Source organism: Equus przewalskii, chromosome 7, assembly GCF_037783145.1.
Source record: "Equus przewalskii isolate Varuska chromosome 7, EquPr2, whole genome shotgun sequence".
Taxonomy (NCBI): domain Eukaryota; kingdom Metazoa; phylum Chordata; class Mammalia; order Perissodactyla; family Equidae; genus Equus; species Equus przewalskii.
In genome coordinates, this window is record NC_091837.1 from 73999312 (window position 1) to 74018327 (window position 19016).

Here is a 19016-nt window from a genome sequence, read left to right on the forward strand (position 1 = left end):
AAATGGATCATAAACCACCCAGTCACAGGCCTCTGTGGGGGAGACCTGAGTCTCAGGATCTGATCGCTGGTGTTCAAGTTCCAGATCTGCAGCACAGTCGCTGTGTGCATTAATTATTCAGTATTTCTGAACTTTAGTATTTTTTTTTTCTACATTTAAAATGTATTATAGGGGCCAGCCCGGTGGCGCAGTGGTTAAATGCGCATGTTCCGCTTTGGTGGCCCAGGGTTCGCTGGCTCAGATCCCGGGTGCAGACGTGGCCCCGCTTGGCAAGCCATGCTGTGGCAGGCATCCCACATATAAAGCAGAGGAAGATGGGCACAGATGTGAGCTCAAGGCCTGTCTTCTTCAGCAAAAAGAGGAGGATTGGCAGCAGTTAGCTCAGGGCTAATCTTCCTCAAAAAAAAAAAAAATATTGCAGGCATGTGGAATTCTTCTCCGTATTTATTCAATAAATACTCATTCAGGGTCCACCACTTGCAAAGCACTGTGCCAGGTGCTGGGAATACAGTAATGATAAAAACTGCAGCGTCCCCATCCTTGTAGAAATGAGTCCAAAAGGATGATAGACATCAAATAATCACGAAAATGAATATATAATTACCAACTATGGTAAGGACTGAAAAAGAACACGATGCTGGGAAGATTGTAAAAGTAGAAGAACCCATTTAAATTGGAGAGTAAGATTTAAAGTGAAAGCTGAAAGATGGTGTATCAGTTTTCTATGGCTGCTATAAGAAATATCAAAATCTTATTGGTTTAAACCGACACAAATTTATTTTCTCACAGTTCTGAAGGTGAGAGTCCAACATGGGTCTCACTGGGACAAAATCAAGGTATTGGCAGGGCTGTATTTCTTCTGGGAGCACTAGATTGGGGAGGTTTCTTGCTTTATCCAGATTCTGGAGTCTTCCCACACTCCTTGGCTTGTGGCTCCCTTTCTCTTTCTTCAAAGCCAGCACAATTGCAGCTCTCTGACCATTCTCTCCACAGTCACATCTCTTTCTCTTATTGATTTCTGTCTCCTCCTTCTGCTTTTAGGGACCCTGTGATTACATTGGGCCCACTTGAATAATCCAAGATAATCTCTGTTTTAAGGTCAGTGATTAGCTACCCCAATTCCATCTGTGACCTTAATTCCCCTTTGTCTGTGACTGGCATTTAAAGATCACTCCATTTTCTTCGAGGAGAATAGACCGGAGAGGCTGACAAAGAGGCTATCAGAGTAACCAGAGGAAGAGGTTTATGAGAATCTTTAATCCAGGGCCTGAGAGTTAGCGAGGAGTCTCCTGTCTGTAGTCCTTCTCTACAAACAGGCTATTCTCCTGCGTCTCCCTCACAACATACCTTGTTTTTCCCCACTCTACCTCTCTCTCAAAGGCTCTCTTCATTTATAATACCTGCCTTCATTCTGTCTTGCCAACCTCCAATTTCCTTTAATATTTGGCTCAAGAGTCACCTCTCCAAGACGCCTCCAGTGACTGGCTTTATTCTACATCAGTCACTGCCTTTGCCTTATGCGTAGTTTGAGCTACATCCCCCTCTGCATGTTTGCTGTCAGTTTCACCACATTCCTCCTACATGAGTCTACTCACGCACCTCGCAGCAGCTTTTGCTCTGCCCAAATTCCAGAGCCACCATGACTGAGATGGACCAGGTAGTTAAAGCCCCAGTTTTGAACACTGGGGTGCTGGGGTCTTACATCATCTACTATGCCCTCACATCTAGTATTGCAGCCCTGAGCTGAGGTATAACGTACCACTGCTGACTGCTTAGAGCCCTGTGTTAGTTTGAATAGGCTAGGTTTTGCTGCAGTAACAAACAGCATGGATATTGCAGTGGCTTGTGACAACAAAGGTTTATTTCTTGCTCACACTACTGGCCTATTACTGGTCACTTATGGCTCTGCTTCATTTATCATTGTCCTCATTCTGGGACTCGCGCTAATGGAATCTGGCATCTTTGTGGAACACTGCCATTGACTATGGCTTATGACTTATCTCAGCATTAAATGCTCCAACCTCAAAGTGGTATACCTCTCTTCTGCTCACAACTCTGGACATAATAAATCCGACTTGAAGGAGGCTGCAAAGAAACAGAGGAGGACAGGAAGTACAATTCTGTAATGTGTTGGAGTGGCTTTAACTAGAAAATTTGACAAACAGCATGAATGATTAGTATTTTTATTGTGGTCTGGGGGTCAGTGCTTTTCTCAACTTTCAATGGTACCCCTGATCTGATAACCAAATTATGATGCTGGAGTTTACAAGTCCAAGTCCTCTCTCTACGACTTATTCTGTGGGCATGAGATTCTCCTGGGTCTCCCCCTGAGGTCCTGTTTTAGTAACCAGCTTGTTTCCTTTGGCTTCCTAATAGGGCTGGAAGACTTGTCTCTCTTTTTTAGTCCTTCCCTAAGGACTGGAATCTCATCTATCCAGATGCTAGAGCCCTGTTACCTGTAGGCAAATCATGACATCAATGGCAATGAACACTCAACTCTTGATCATTCTCCAATTGAATTGCCCTTATTGGGAAGCCTTGATATTTCTGTTTGGATTCTCTCATTCTCCAATTGAATTGCCCTTATTGGGAAGCCTTGATATTTCTGTTTGGATTCTCTCATGCTGATCATTTGCCTGAACCCGGGACAGAGATTGAGTCTACAAAGCCGGTAAGTTTTGCCTTCTCCCCAGGAATTTCTAAGCCTGTGATATAATTCGCGTCTAAATGCCAGCATCCTCTCCCTAGTGGGTAAATCTGCTCCAGGTGTTAGCACCACTCCTTTCTTGCTGCCAGTCAACAGCTATGCTGCCTTGATACATCCTGAGGCGTGTCACCAGAGTCTCTAGCTGTGTTTTGATTTTTTTTCTATCCATGAAAGATGAAATTTCTAAATATCTGTCCCCGTCCTCCATTCCCAATTTCTCTCAGCATCTAATGTGACACAGTGAATATAATCAGTATTTAATAACCACTTCTTGGGTGAATGAATGGGGAGCTGCAAACTTATCTTAGGACTCATAAAGTCTCACTAAATGCTTTGGTATTTCATCAGGAAAATGGAGTAATGATACTTAATTCAGGAAGGTATTAGCAGGATTAGATATGATCAGTGTGGCGTGCACTGGAAGAGGCACCCCTCCACAAGAACTGTCCATAATATTAATGACAGGATGCAGCTGAGTCAGAAGCCACTCAGGCGTGGAGCAGCACCCATTTAGTGTGCCCCAGTGATGTTCTGAAACAGGAGATGAAACTTTTGTTTTCTTACCTCTCATCCATATCTGAACTGCCCTCCTGCAGCCTTCTCCTAACGTGAAGGAAAAATAACCCCATCATTTATTGAAGTTGTTGTTTTTTGTTGGGAGGGGCAAGAGGGGTGGATTGTAGAAGAAATTTGCAGAGAGATTTAGGTTTTCACTCTCCCACTTGATCCTTTTTTGCATATCATTGCATTGGTTTGATTTTGACTTGACACTTTAAAAGTTCTTTTATAATTTCTATGAATTTTGAATGATTACCTTATCAATTTAACTTAATAGGAAACACAAATCTAAATACTCTACTGAACCCTTTGAAATCTGGTATCTATCTGTCTGGTTGCCATTTTTATCATTCAACACAACATGATACCTATAATAATGTCCTGGCCTAAAAAAATCGCTGAAGATTAGAGAGCTGGAGCTGTCAGATTTGCTCCCGTCACACTGAAAGACCAAAGCAGAAGTACAATGGTGTTTTGATTAGTATCAGATCATGGTGACATTTCATCTATGGAAGTGTTTGAAGTGGGTAACTTGATCAACAAATTAATTTTGTTGTAATCTTTAAGACGACAGTGTGGTTCATTTTATAACAATGACATATTAACAGACGCTGCATTCTTTTGGCTAAAATAAAAAGACCAGTTGTTAACAGACTGTCAATCACTCTCAATTAATATAGACTTCCAAACTCTTTTGGCTTAAAATTCCGCAGATGTCAAAGGGCTTTTCTAGGAGATGGTCAACATACCAATGAGAGTTACCTGTATTTCTTTGCACATTGTAATAATCTACATGTGCTTTACTCTGGCTGTTGGTCTGTGATGTAATGAATGCTCAAAAAGGGTTCTTTGGAAAAAATAGAGAAAATTTAAGTACATGGTAATTTACTTGTTCGTTCTTGCTTTGGCACTCGCAACAGTTAATCAATTAATGACAGCGAGGGTGGGACTCTGGTATTATTTTGTCGGTGACTTAATGATACACATTGGGGAATTTCACCTACTCAATGGTTACGGAACTCCAGTGCAAGATATAAATATGTGTGTCTTAGCACCAGGGTGCCATATTAGACTTTTTAAAAGCTCAAGTAAAATATATATTCTATCCAACTGAAATATGTGTTCCCTAGAGATATTAAATTGATTTTTAAATTTGTTGGCTTATCCAGTGGGCGTGGTTACTGCTAGTGAATCTTCTAACTCTCACGGGTTCCTTAAAGCTAAGTGACCACATGTCCTGGTTTGCATGGGTTAGTGTTGTTTCTGTGAAATTAAATTATTCATACAGCTTCCTTTGCTTTCAAAAGTATTTTGGTTTACAGTGATAAATTACAGATCACTCTACTTATCCAGTCCCAGAAGCCACAGTTTCATTGACTGAGTTTCAGCCCAGAGGGGTAAAGCATTGTCTTACTCCTCCTTAGAATAAATCCCTTGTCTCACTTTTTCACATCTTTTATGTTCTGTAGGCCCCAGGGCCATTTTACTTTGCTTTCATGGATTCCAATGGAAACTTTTAGCTAAAGAATGCATTGTAAGGGAACTTTACTAATGATCAAAAAAATGTTTTAATACATAATCAATATATGTTTTACTGTACTTCAGGAGAGCAGGAATCTTCACTCTTTAATTCATCATTGAGCACTCAACACCTTGCACAATGCTTGGGTACAGCAGAGACTCAATAATGCTTGTTGAATGAATAAGCAATTTAAAAACTTACCTATTTTTTAGTCAAGGAAAATTGAGATTTCTTCACACAGATCATTTTTTTCCTAAAGTTTTGAAGACACTCCATGACCATCCTTGGAATCATTGATTCGTAAAATATTTCTCAAACATTGTTTGAATAAAGATTACTTGACATTTGGCCAAAAAGTTAGACTCCCAGATCCTGCCCCTGAAAGTCTGGTTCAGTAAGTTTCAGATGGCTCCAGGTATGTAGCAGGCATCTCATCTAGGATCCTTTCCAACTCTAAGTCTTTGAGATCTTTGTTTCACTTTGTTTTCAAAAGGACACTTGACCGATTTCGTATTAGGCTGTCCATCTTTCTACGAAGTCACTATTATGCTAGTTATGGAGAGGGTGTTACACTGGAAGGAAACAAGCTTCCACCATACAACTGGTTTATCACTTCTCCTCTCTGGACCCAAATTTCCTCAACCTAAAAATGGCAAGGCTGAACTACAAGATCTCTCAGACTTCTTGCAGCTCTCTTATCAGGTAATTCTTATCTTTGAAACCTGACAGATATCTGGGCAGATAAGAAGTGGTACAGGAGACATTTTCAACAAAAGATCAAAAGTCATTGTTGCTTCATTTGCAAGATCTTACGTATGGATTATTTGCTACTGAAGAGATATTTTTAGGCTTTTAGGTTATGTGAGAACCATTCTTGGCAAATGACTTTCTGTAGCAATTTTATTTGGGATTCCCTGGATACATGTGTTGGGAGCCAATTGCTAACTTTTCATTTCGGAGGTTAAAAATTATTTCTTAACTCTTGCCAATTTTCTTTTAGATCCTGCCAAAGATATTTCTGCAGATAAGGAAAAAGTCCTTTTCTTTCGAGTATAATTTGCAGAAGTTGGAAGAGCCCAGCCTGCCCGGGTGCCCTGTTACTAAATTGTAAGCAAAATCAGAAGTAGGTTTCTGGGTAACCATCCAAGTAGATTCCAGAAAAAGGGATGACAAAGGGACCCTGGTGAATACATTCACAGAGATTTGTTCATCAGATTAACTAACTCTGTTGGATTTGGGCTTGAGGAAGTATAAGCCAAATTAGATGACTTTTTCCAAAAGCAGAGAGAATAGATTGGAAGTTTTAGAGCTGGGGAGGAACCCGAGAAGGTCAAGACCTGATGAGCAGTGAGTGGGTCCTGAGTGCCTAAACATTGATGCCAATAAGAGGGGAGAGACGGTCATGTCTGCTTAGTGAAGAAGCAATAGCAATGTTCTCTGATTTCAGAATTCTGTCTTGGGCTGCTCTCGAAGTCAGAAGGATGGGTTCTGTGAAATGATGTGATAGGAGAGAGAAGGAAGAATTGTACGATTGCAGTTTCCTTCTACTAGGCAGGCTGCCTGGAGGAGGAGATTGAGAATGCAATCTCGGAGGTAGGATTGATTTTCTTGTGTCCTTACGTAATTGCTTAACACCCTACTTCTTCCTTTAAGGTGGATCCCATATGAAGAATAATTATTTATTATTTAGTCTAATCCACACCGGCACCGATGTCTCATAGTAGATTTAGTATTAATCAACTCAATTATTTTTCAAGGTTGCAGGTATAAAGGGCAATGAACAGGATGAAAAATGTTTCTGGAGTTAAGCTGGTGATCTTGCAGCTCCAGAATGGACAGAAAACATGGGAAATATGTTGTGAATATTGAACCCTCTGGAAACCAGCCGGTGAGTATTGGTGGCACCACCATCTTATGTTCCAATAGCTCAGTCTTGTTTTCAAAATTTATACGACTCTAACATTTTTAAATTACAACAGTGTTCTTCCCCAAAAGGAATTCTTAATCAAAGTTTACATGGAAGTCAATTTTTAGCTATTCTATTACTACTTATTAATTAGAAAACTAGTATCTTTTTCTGCATATCAGTACATGCATAATTGAGAAATTTCTTTTAGTATTCACTATTATGAGGCATTAGCAATTTTTTGGGTAACAACTTAATAATCTGTTCAAATAATACTCTACAGTTATAATTTAAGCATGAGCCAACAAATCTGCATTTGATTACATGAGAAAATCATGTTTTTCAAATTTGACATACATAGATTTTTGTGTGAACAGCCTAGATTTTTAGTATAATGTATAGATTTTTCAGAACCCAGAGATTTCTACATGTTTTTCAAAGTCAGAAGATAATTTTGTAAGTGAAGTCTTAGGGCTAGGGAGAAATTGTCTAGCAAATCCTTTAGATTGGCCTCTGTTTAACTACTTAGGAATTTCTTTTTCGGTAAGAATTATATTCAGGTGAAATATTAGAGTTCAATTAGGTACAGTATTATTTGACTATTGTTTATGTTTTTAGAAGAAACAGTTCACCACTGTAGGTTTTATGATTGCATTTTATGTAACTGTGCATGTCGGACTAGAGCCCCTGATATTGGAAACAGAAATGGAAATATGCTGAAAGAAATCAGTATAAGTTTGAATGGACAATTGCATTTTATGAGGAAAAACATTTTTGTCCTCATGCATTAACAAGGAAGTTACAAGGCAAAGAAATTTTTCCCTTGATTCTAGCTCAGCACCCCTTTCCCCTGAAGATGTTCTCCGTGGTCCTAACCTTGCAGCTCTGTCACCGTGTCTTTGCAGTGTCAGGATACTCAGATAAAAAAGTTCCTTTAGTAAGGAATTAGCCATTTGGAGATTTTTCTAGACAATGCTGAGAGTTTTCAAATAAAGGGCACTTGTCTTGATCACTGGACTGGCTGCCTATTTCATTTTACATTTGGATATTTGGACATAATGGCAGGGAAATATTTTTTTTTCCCATTGGGAGCCATTTTCACCAATGGATTAAAGTAGCATTGAAGGCCATATAAAAAAGGAAAATACATGTTTGTTTTTCTCTCATAGGAAATATGAAGTGGTACATTAATATCTTTTAAGTTATGAGCAGAGAATTTAAAATTTTATTCTATGAACATAGTAGTGCACATTAGATGTATATAGTGGAGATTATTGGCTTCTACCAAGAGCTAATTAGCTATACTTCATGGCTCCCCACCTGCTCAAAATTTTGACTTTAGAGACTTCACTTTTATTAATAGAGGAAACCAAGACAGTCAGAATTAGACAGTCACGCGTTGCTTAAAGACAGGGATACATTCTGAGATGTGAGGTGAGGCAATTTCATTGTTGTATGAACATCATAGAGTGTACTTACTCAGATGTAGATTATGTAGCCCACTACTCGCCCAGGCAATATGGTGCTAATCTTATGGGACCACTGTTGTATATGCGGTCTGTCATTGACCGAAACGTCATGATGCGGTACATGATTGTACTACTCCCAAAGCTCTGGCATCATGGGTTCTTCACTCTCAGTGTAGACACCCACCATCTTCCTTCTTTTAAATATATTCAATTCTGGCCAGTGAAGTTTTATTTAATTACAAAAGTTCAAAAAATGTCCAAATTCATCACTCACAAGCAAACTGAATAGCTGGAGAATAGTAATAGTAATAATACACAGAAATACAAAGCTTTTATAAAATATAAATCTTTGTGATTTTCTCAATGTTGCCTGCTTAAAAACAGGTGGAAATTTGTTAAAGGGCCTTTGTGTAGCATATCTTCTCTTATTCGGTATCACTGCATGGTTATTCTCTTTATTTCTTTGGCATGATATTGTACCTTTAGAAAAATAGACTTTGACTAATACTTCATGCCCAAGTGTATTCCTTCTTGACTATATTTAATCACAATTATACTCCCTTTTATTCTTAGTTATAGTTGCTCAATGACTGTGTCTATACACATATTTAGTTTGATTGTTTTAATAGAATTTAGAGATTAATTGAACTAGCAATGTCAATAGCCTTTTTCATAACCATTTAGGATTGAGTATTTAATCAATATAATCAAGAGAGAGTATATTTAAATAATACTCTTACTGTTCTATGAGGGAAAAAATTCTAGATAATTCTACATAATATTTTTCAGCTGTAAGAAATTTACGTGTAACAATTTACACTCCCACGAGTATGTGACACAGATTACTCTCCTTTTTCTTAAAACTGTGTCTGGGATTATTTTTCTTTTAACCCCACTTCAAGAAAAAGCTAACCCCCTAAACGTTTCTTATTTGAACCCACCCTTTTAATTCATTTTCTTTTTAAATTTGAAGATGTATTTAAAAGATTTAAAGAATAATATAATAGGCATGCATGTTCCAAACACCAAGTTTAAGAAAGAAACCATTAGAAATTATAGTTGAAGTCTTTTGTTTGTATCTTCCCAACACCATTCTCTTTCTCCTTTGTGCTCTCCACCCTATAGAGACTGTGGTGAATATGGTTGTACCCAAACATTTTCCAGCTTCTAGTCCTTATCATATTTATCTGTACCTATTTTGTCAAATTCAAACAAATCTGTTCTGCCTCACCAAGGAAGCACAAGATCCATAACAGCAAAAAACTCCAAAAAGAGACAAGAAAATGCACGTTGAGCGATTGCTAAATGACTTGTCTTCCATAGTGCTTTCAGGGTACTGTGTAGTTGGTATTAATAATGCTAAGGCCACAGGACCCATTCTGGTGTGGGGAATTTTAGTTAGCGTAGACAGACATGCAGTGGTCTTATTAGAATCCTGGGCTCTATAACCTGAATAACGTAACTTTGTTATTAGTTTGAAAAACTTTTAAGTCTAAAAATAGTTTTAGACTTTTGGAAAGTTGCAAACGTCTACAGAGAGTTCCCAAACACCAGCTCCAAGTTTCCCCTGTTATTAACATAGTACATTTGTTACAATTAAAGAACCAATACTGATACATCATTATTAACTAAACCCCATAATTTATTCAGACTTTCTTAGTTTTTTTTTTTTTTTAAAGATTTTATTTTTTCGTTTTTCTCCCCAAAGCCCCCCGGTACATAGTTGTGTATTCTTCGTTGTGGGTTCCTCTAGCCGTGGCACGCGGGACGCTGCCCCAGCGAGGTCCGACGAACAACGCCATGTCCGCGCCCAGGATCCGAACCAACGAAACACTGGGCCGCCCGCAGCGGAGCGTGCGAACCCAACCACTTGGCCAGGGGGCCAGCCCCAAGACTTTCTTAGTTTTTACCTAATGCCCCTTTCTATTCCAGGATCCCACCCCAGATACCAAATTACATTTCATCATCATGAGTCATTAGAGTTCCGCTGGCTGTGACAGTTTCTCAGACTTTCCTCGTTTTTGATGACCTGGATAGTTTTGAGGAGTACTGGTCAGCCATTTTGCAGAATTTCCCTCAATTGGGATTGGTCTGATTTTTTTTCATGATTAGACTGGGGCTATGGGTTTTTCTGGGGAAAACCACAAAGACAAAGTGCCATTCTCATCATATCATATCAACAGTACCTGTTATCAACATGACTTATCATTGTTGCTGTTGACTTTGATCACCTCAGTGACATTGCAGGTTCGGTTCCAGACCACTGCAATAAAGCGAATATTGCAATGAAGTCAGTCACATGAATTTTTTCCCAGTGCATATAAAAGTTATGTTTACACTATACTGTAGTCTATTATGTGTGCAACAGACTTGTCTAAAAAAACAATGTACATATCTTAATTAAAAAATACTTTATTGCCAAAAAAGTGCTAGCCATCATCTAAGCCTTCTTTTGCTGTTAGAGGGTCTTGGAAAAAAATGCATTATCTGTGAAGTGTGATAAAGCGAAGTGTCTTAAAACAAGGTATGCCTGTACATCTCTTTTTAGATTTATTCCCAGATGATTTTTGTGTTGTTTTAAGTGGTATATTAAGTTCAGTTTCAAATGTTTTTTGCTTTTATATAGAAATCCAATTGATTTTTATATATTTACCTTGTATCCAGGGGCCTCATTAATTAATTTATTTATTCTAATATTTTGTTTGTAGATTCTTTTGGATTTTCTGTGAGGACAATCATGTCGTTCTTTTTTTTTTTCAAATTTCAAAACTTTCATTTTTTTTTTTTCTTGGCTTAATGTACTGGCTAATCTGTACTGACCAGCTCCAATCTAATGTGGAATGAAAGTGAACATTTTGTGTTCTTCCCACATTTGTGGGGAAAGCATGAAATATTTCGCCATTACTTATGATGTCCACTTTAGGTTTTATGGGTATCAGACTATGGAAAATTGCATCTATTACTAGTTTGCTGAGAAATTTTATCATAAATGGTTGTTGAATTTTGACAAAACTCTTTCTGCGTCTTTTGATACGTTAACATATTTTTTTGTTTTTCACTGCCATTTCTCCTTTATTCTTGTTAATGTGGTGAATTCCATTAACTGTTTTGAGTGTGAACCTAACTTGCATTTCTGGGGTAGACCTCACTTGGTCATGATTTTTTAACTTTTTAATATATTTTTGGATTTAATTTATTATGATTTTGTTCAGAATCTTTGTACCCATGTTCTTGAACAGTTGACCTTCAGAGGTTTCAAGGTCAACTCTTTAGCTTCCTATGCCAGGCAGCCTCAAAATCTGACAAATATCCTGAGGAAGGAATCAGTCTCATGTTTGTGTGGTAAGTCCCTTTCCTCTCGCAGGATTTCATCTCCTAATCACTACGGTACTGTTGGAGGCTTAGTCTGCCTTTCCACCTCAAGCCTCTAGCCTCCTGAGCAATCCCAGAACATTACAAACGTCTTGTGATTGAGGCTCCTCCGTTTGCCAGTTTGTCCTACCAGCCTCACATGAACACCAAGCGTTTTGCTGACTCCCTTTGGTAGTCAGAATCTCATAATCAGAATCAATGAATGCCCCAGGAAAGAAAATAGCCCATGATGCTTAGGTCACTTTAGAAAAGTTCTTTCCTTTTCTACATTTTAAATAATCCCATTTTTATTTCTTTCAAAGTTCTTCTATTAATTAATCAATCGATTTATTGCATGTGAGAAGTGGCCTGCTGCATTTTACTCTATCCAAATCTCTCTTCACTTCTTTAGATCTTGGTTTTCTTATTTTAAACATAACTCAAAAGGGTTGTTCTTGATAAGCCTTACTGTCTGTAGAATTTTCATTTTTGGACTTTTTTTTAACATGATCTCCCTACACCAGCTTGCAACATAATGATATTTAACAAATGCACTAAATAGGATGAAGATAAAAGATAATGCCTATTTCTGGATTTTTAACATCAATAATTATATAAAATAATTAAATGTAACTTTTGATGATCTAACTAGATTTTCTTGTTTTGTTTTTTAAACCAGAGAACTTAAACTAGGTTCTCAAAGCTTGTCCTTTTTATTTTTTAAGCTTATTTTTTTTTTGATAAAGAAGGTTGACCCTGATCTAACATCTATTGCCAATCTTCCTCTTTTTTTTTCTCCCCAAAGCCCCAGTACATAGTTGCATATCCTAGTTGTAAGTAGTTCTAATTCTTCTATGTGGAATGCTGCCACAGCATGACCTGACGAGCAGTGTGCACGTCTGCACCCAGAATCTGAACTGACGAACCCTGGGCCACCGAAGTGGAGCATGTGAACTTAACCACTTGGTCACAGGGCCGGCTCCGATTTTTCCTTGATTTGAGAAGAAATATAATGAACATTTTCATTTATTTCTTCAGTCAGCTTTCAAGTGATCTTATTTGATCAATATGCCATAATATGTCACAATCTGATTTATATTTGTCAGAATTATATTACTTTAGACATCAAATACAATACCTTCTTATTTTTTTCCCATTCTTTTTTATGTACAGCCATTTCTGAACCCAAGAAACCATGAAGCTCGTAGTTCAGCATGTTGGTTTCCAACATCAACTGATGCAACTGGTGATGTTGGTGTGAATTTAACTGGTGTCTGCACAAACACAGGGACCCTTGGACACTCAGAATTTCCAAATAGAGAATTCCAACATGGTCAGGTAATGTTTGGGGCAACACTGTTTCTCTGAGTTATGAAGTAATCCGCATGGAAATGCTCTTGATCTAATATTTTGCAGGAAAAACATTTCAATGAATAGATATTAACATTGTTCTTTTGAAAATCTGCAGCATCATTTGAACACATCAAGTCATTGAATGGGAATACATGTGAGGTAGATTTATGGAGCTCTTCATTTAAGGAGTTAATGATCTTGACGAAAAGACAAAAATGTATACAGAGTTTAGAGAAAATATATAAGGGTCAAAGAAAATAAACAAAGTTTTAGGCTCCCTTGTTTTGTAAGACTAAGTAGGTGACCATGGCAAATGCATTGGCAGTGAATGACATTGTAACCTTTTCCTCCATGGAAGATAAAGTCATGTCTTAAGGCCGCGGGACGCCAGTCTGGGTGACCCGCCTCACTCTCCTTCCCTTCCTGCCTCTGAGCCAAATTGTGGGCCTTCTGTTAGCCCTCCTGGTTCTGACCTTGTGTGTTTTCAACCTTGACATAGAAATCGCTTTGTACCACCTCAGTTTGGTGCCCAGAAGCAGATTTCCTGTACTCCTGGCCCTATTTCTTCTTATTCCGTTTTCTTCACTATAGGGTCTGCTATCTGATCTTCCCCCAAGGTGAAAACTTGGTTTTGACTGGTTGCTGGTGGTGCTTGGCAGTTTGGTTCAAGGCTTCTAGCTCTGGATTACACCCCTCTGATTAATCTTTCTATAGAGACAGTTTGGAGAGATCCTGTCAGTAAGAGAGGATAAATTCTTTATGTCAAGAGACATTGTGGGAGAATATTTTTGATAGATAGGAATTATTTAGAGAATCTGCCTCTGATGACCTCAAACTAACCAGACCACTCAGAGACTGAAAGTTATTTTGCATGCTTTGACTTAGCCATAGATAGAAGACAATGTGGTCTAGGAATTTTAGAATGTTTATAAAAGTTCACACAACTAGTTAGCAAGCAGTGATAGCATTGGAGCACATGTCTGGGGTCAGGTTAAGATGAGTTTCTATTAATCTTGCTTCTTTTTGTAAATATTCAAACAAAAAACGAAGGGAATTGCCTCCCATATCCGAGATGTGAGTATGGTCCTTCTTCTCCATCCCTTTTGACTTCTGTCTCAGGCCTAGATGACATGGGGCAGGAGGTGCCATTTGTCTTTGGGCTTTCTTAGCTGGTGCCCCGAATTCCCTTGGCCTTGCTACCTAATGGCCCTGCACTGCCCCTGATTGCCTAGAGGGTGCCACTCTCTACACCCAAACTGGGGTTTATTAGTCAAGACAGTGTTCCATATTTGGGGACATTTAAGAGCGACTCTACATGCTCCAAAGACATCTGCCCTATGTTTGTTTCTTTTAGTAATCTGTTTTCAGTGATAAGAAAAGGGGTAATAATGAGTTAATTAGTGAAGTCAAATTTTTTTTGGATACTTAGTAAATGATAGGAAAATGTTACCCATGCTGTTTTCTTATTTAGTCTTTACAGCAACCCTATGAAATAGGTGACATTATCCATGTGCGGGATTGAGGCTTTGCAAGATAATGCAAACGTCCAAACGTCATCATTCATCTGGTGAAAAGTGGAGTTAAAATTTAAACCTAGACCTGTTAGACTCGAGTGCCTATGCTCTTAGCTTCTACAGTGCCCTGTCTTCTTCAAAATTCTAATTATGGAGCATATTTCTCATTCTAATTTTCTCAACAAAACTTTGAAGTAGATATTATTATTCCCACTTTTGATATAAGGCAAGTTGTGAATTAGACAAGTTAAGAAACTTAGAATATTAATGGTATAGGGTTTCAATTCAAGACCCTGCTCTCCAGACTTACGTGTTTTACACGGTGCGATGTTTCCTTTACAATAATACATTTTCTGTTGACAGTTATGCATCATTTAACAATGAGGATATGTTCTGAGAACTGTGTTAGACAATTTCCATCATTCTGTGGACATCATAGAAGGTGCTTACACACACTTAGGAGGTATAGCTTACTACCCTCTTACACTATATGGTAGTAATCTTATGGGTCCACCGTCACATATGCAGTCTGTCATTGACCGAAAGGTTGTCAAGTGCTGCATGACTGTGTATATATCTCTTTAGAATTTACAAAGTAATTTTACTGCCATTAAACCTAATCTTATCACATAGGTTTTTATGGATGAAAGAATAGGATCAAAGAGGTAAGTATCTTACCCAGTGAAAGTAGCTGGTGGCCGCAGAAGCTGGCTTTCAATCAATGTTTTCAGACTCTAATTTCATATGGCCAAATACAAACCTGTATGAAAAACAAGCTAGAGAATTTGATAAGCAATTGATTATGTAGTTAAAATGGAGGGCTCCAAAGCAGCCAAATTTCTGATAGTTGACAGGCCAGAAGAGAAGGAAAATTTAATCAGGTGATCTTTTGGGTCCCTTACATGAATGTAGGCAGCACTCATCCACACAAGTATAGATATTTCTTTAGATAGGGGCAGGAGTAAAGAGTTTCTCAGAAGACATTTGTTATTTTTTTTTAATTTGAATATAGACACAGGAAAAGAAAGCATGAAAGGTCGGGGGAAATTTTTTTCTTCTTATATTAAAGACAGTACAAGGACCGGTCTTTCCTAAATGAAAACTGAAATATGAGTCAATATTGATTATTATGTCCAATTAAGATAGCTTTTTGTGTTTATATATTCTTTCAATGAATTAATCTCTATATAAAGAGGATTATCAATGGCATTAATTTTTCTTAAAACACTTGGTTTCATATTCAGTAATTTTATTTAATTTTTTCCAGGTGACAAGAAATTTCTTCAGGGACTGGTCTTTGTGGAAAATCTTCCTGGCTTGCCTCTTAGCCTGTCTGATAACAACAGCAATTGGAGTACTCATAGTGAGTCTGGTGTATAGTGGGAAAAATAATAAGGGGACCATTGTTATCCAACTTCCACAAAACCAAGAGACAACCTCATCTACAACCGGACCAACCTCATCTACGAGTTCTACAGCAGCAGCCACCACTACCATTTCCACCGAAACTACAACCACCACAAGAGCCAGCACTTCAACAGAACAGACTACCACCCCAACTGCCAGCTCTACCACTGAGGCTACCACCACAACACCGACCACTTCAACTGAACAGACTACCACACCAACTGCCAGCACTACCACTGCGGCTACAACCACAACAGCCACCACTTCAATGGAACAGACTACCACACCAACTGCCAGCACTACCACTGAGGCTACTACTGCAACAGCCACCACTACCATTTCCACCGAAACTACAACCACCACAGCAGCCATCACTTCAACTGAACCAACTACCACAATGACTACCAGCAGTACTACTGAGGCCACAACAACCACGACTTTAATGGAACCTAGTACCACACCAACTTCTAGCCCTACCACGGAGGTTACAACCACAACAGCCACCACTACTGCTCCCACAGAATCTACAACCACAATAGCCACTACATCAACTGAACAGACTACAACACCAACTACCAGCCCTACCACTGAGGCTACAACCACAACAGCCACCATTTCTACTGAGCAGACTACCATACCAACTGTCAGCAGTACCACTGAGGCTACAACCACACCAGTTACCACTTCAACAGAACAGACTACTACACCAACTGCCAGCACTACCACTGAGGCTACTACCACAACAGCCATCACTTCTATGGAACAGACTACCACACCAACTAGCAGCACTACCACTGAGGCTGCTACAGCAACAGCCACCACTACCATTTCCACCAAAACTACAACCACCGCAACAGCCACCACTTCAACGGAACAGACTACCACCCCAACCTTCAGCACCACCACTGAGGCTACCACCACAACACGTACCACTTCAACTGAACAGACTACCACACCAACTGCCAGCACTACCACTGAGGCTACAACCACAACAGTCACCACTTCCATGGAACAGACTACCACACCTACTGCCAGCACTACCATTGATGCTACAACCACAACAGCCACCACTTCTATGGAACAGACTACCACACCAACTACCAGCACTACCACGGAGGCTACTACTGCAACAGCCACCACTACCATTTCCACCGAAACGACAACCACCACAACAGCTACCACTTCAATGGAACAGACTACCACCCCAACCTCCAGCACTACCACTGAGGCTACCACCACAACACCTAGCACTTCAACTGAACAGATTGCTACACCAACTGCCAGCCCTACCACTGAGGCTATAACCACAGCAGCCACCGCTTCAACTGAACTGACTACTACACCAACTGCCAGCACCCCCACTGAGGCTACTACTGCAACAGCCACCACTACCATTTCCACTGACACTACAATCACCACAGCAGCTATCGCTTCAACTGAACCAACTACCACAATGACTACCAGAAGTACTACTGAGGCTGCCACAACAGCCACAACTTTAATGGAACCAAGTACCACACCAACTTCCAGCCCTACCACGGAGGTTACAACCACACCAGCCACCACTACTGCTCCCACAGAATCTACAACCACAATAGCCACTACATCAACTGAACAGACTACCACACCAGCCTCCAGCACTACCACTGAGGCTACCACCACAACAGCTACCACTTCAACTGAACAGACTACCACACCAACTGCCAGCACTGCTACTGAGGCTACAACCACAACAGTCACCACTTCAGCTGAACAGACTACTACACCAACTGCCAGCACTACTACTGAGGCTACAACCACAACAGTCACCACTTCAACTGAACAGACTACTACACCAACTTCCAGCACTACCACTGAGGCTACAACCACAACAGCCACCACTTCCATGGAACAGAGTACCACACCTACTGCCAGCACTACCACTGAGGCTACAACCACAACAGTCACCACTTCAACTGAACAGACTACTACACCAACTGCCAGCACTACCACTGAGGCTACTACAGCAACAGCCACCACTACCATTTCCACTGAAACGACAACCGTCACAACAGCCACCACTTCAATGGAACAGACTACCACCCCAATCTCCAGCACTACCACTGAGACTACCCTCACAACAGCTACCACTTCAACTGAACAGACTACCACACCAACTGCCAGCACTACCACTGAGGCTACAACCACAACAGCCACCACTTCAATGGAACAGACTACCACACCTACTGCCAGCACTACCACTGAGGCTACAACCACAACAGCCACCACTTCAACAGAACTGACTACTACACCAACTGCCAGCACCCCCACTGAGGCTACTACTGCAACAGCCACCACTACCATTTCAACCGAAACTACAACCACCACAGCAGCTATCACTTCAACTGAACCAACTACCACAATGACTACCAGCAGTACTACTGAGGCTGCCACAACAACCACGACTTTAATGGAACCAAGTACCACACCAACTTCCAGCCCTACCATGGAGGTTACAACCACAACAGCCACCACTACTGCTCCCACAGAATCTACAACCACAATAGCCACTACATCAACTGAACAGACTACCACACCAACTACCAGCACTACCACTGAGACTACCACTGCAACAGCCACCACTTCAACAGAACTGACTACCACACCAACTACCAGCACTACCACTGAGGCTACTACTGCAACAGCCACCACTACCATTTCCACTGAAACTACAACTACCACAGCAGCCACTACTTCTACTGAACAGACTACTACACCAACTGTCAGCCCTACCACTGAGGCTACTTCCACAACAGCCACCGCTTCAACAGAACTGACTACTACACCAACTGCCAGCACCCCCACTGAGGCTACTACTGCAACAGCCACCACTACCATTTCAACTGAACAGACTACCACACAAACTACCAGTACTACCACTACAACCACCACAGCAGCTATCACTTCAACTGAACCAACTACCACAATGACTACCAGCAGTACCACTGAGGCTGCCACAACAACCACGACTTTAATGGAACCAAGTACCACACCAACTTCCAGCCCTACCATGGAGGTTACAACCACAACAGCCACCACTACTGCTCCCACAGAATCTACAACCACAATAGCCACTACATCAACTGAACAGACTACCACACCAACTACCGCACTTCCACTGAACTACCACTGCAACAGCCACCACTTCAACAGAACTGACTACCACACCGACTACCAGCACTACCACTGA

General features: G+C 40.1%; 1 protein-coding gene across 1 annotated transcript; it reads left to right on the forward strand.

Moving 5' to 3' along the window:
* The first annotated feature begins 6618 nt into the window (after positions 1 to 6618).
* On the forward strand, positions 6619 to 19016 carry LOC103547448 (mucin-2-like). The gene is made up of 3 exons (XM_070630316.1): positions 6619 to 6675; positions 12687 to 12851; positions 15648 to 19016. Exons 1-3 carry the CDS (start codon positions 6619 to 6621, stop codon positions 19014 to 19016), a joined length of 3591 nt encoding a protein of 1196 aa, XP_070486417.1.

Excerpts from the sequence above, each read along its gene's own strand:
- LOC103547448 (XM_070630316.1), top strand. The coding sequence starts at position 6,619 with ATGGACAGAAAACATGGGAAATATGTTGTGAATATTGAACCCTCTGGA. Across the intron at positions 6,676-12,686 it reads AACCCTCTGGAAACCAGCCG|CCATTTCTGAACCCAAGAAA; the intron begins GTGAGTATTGGT and ends TTTTATGTACAG. Across the intron at positions 12,852-15,647 it reads GAGAATTCCAACATGGTCAG|GTGACAAGAAATTTCTTCAG; the intron begins GTAATGTTTGGG and ends AATTTTTTCCAG.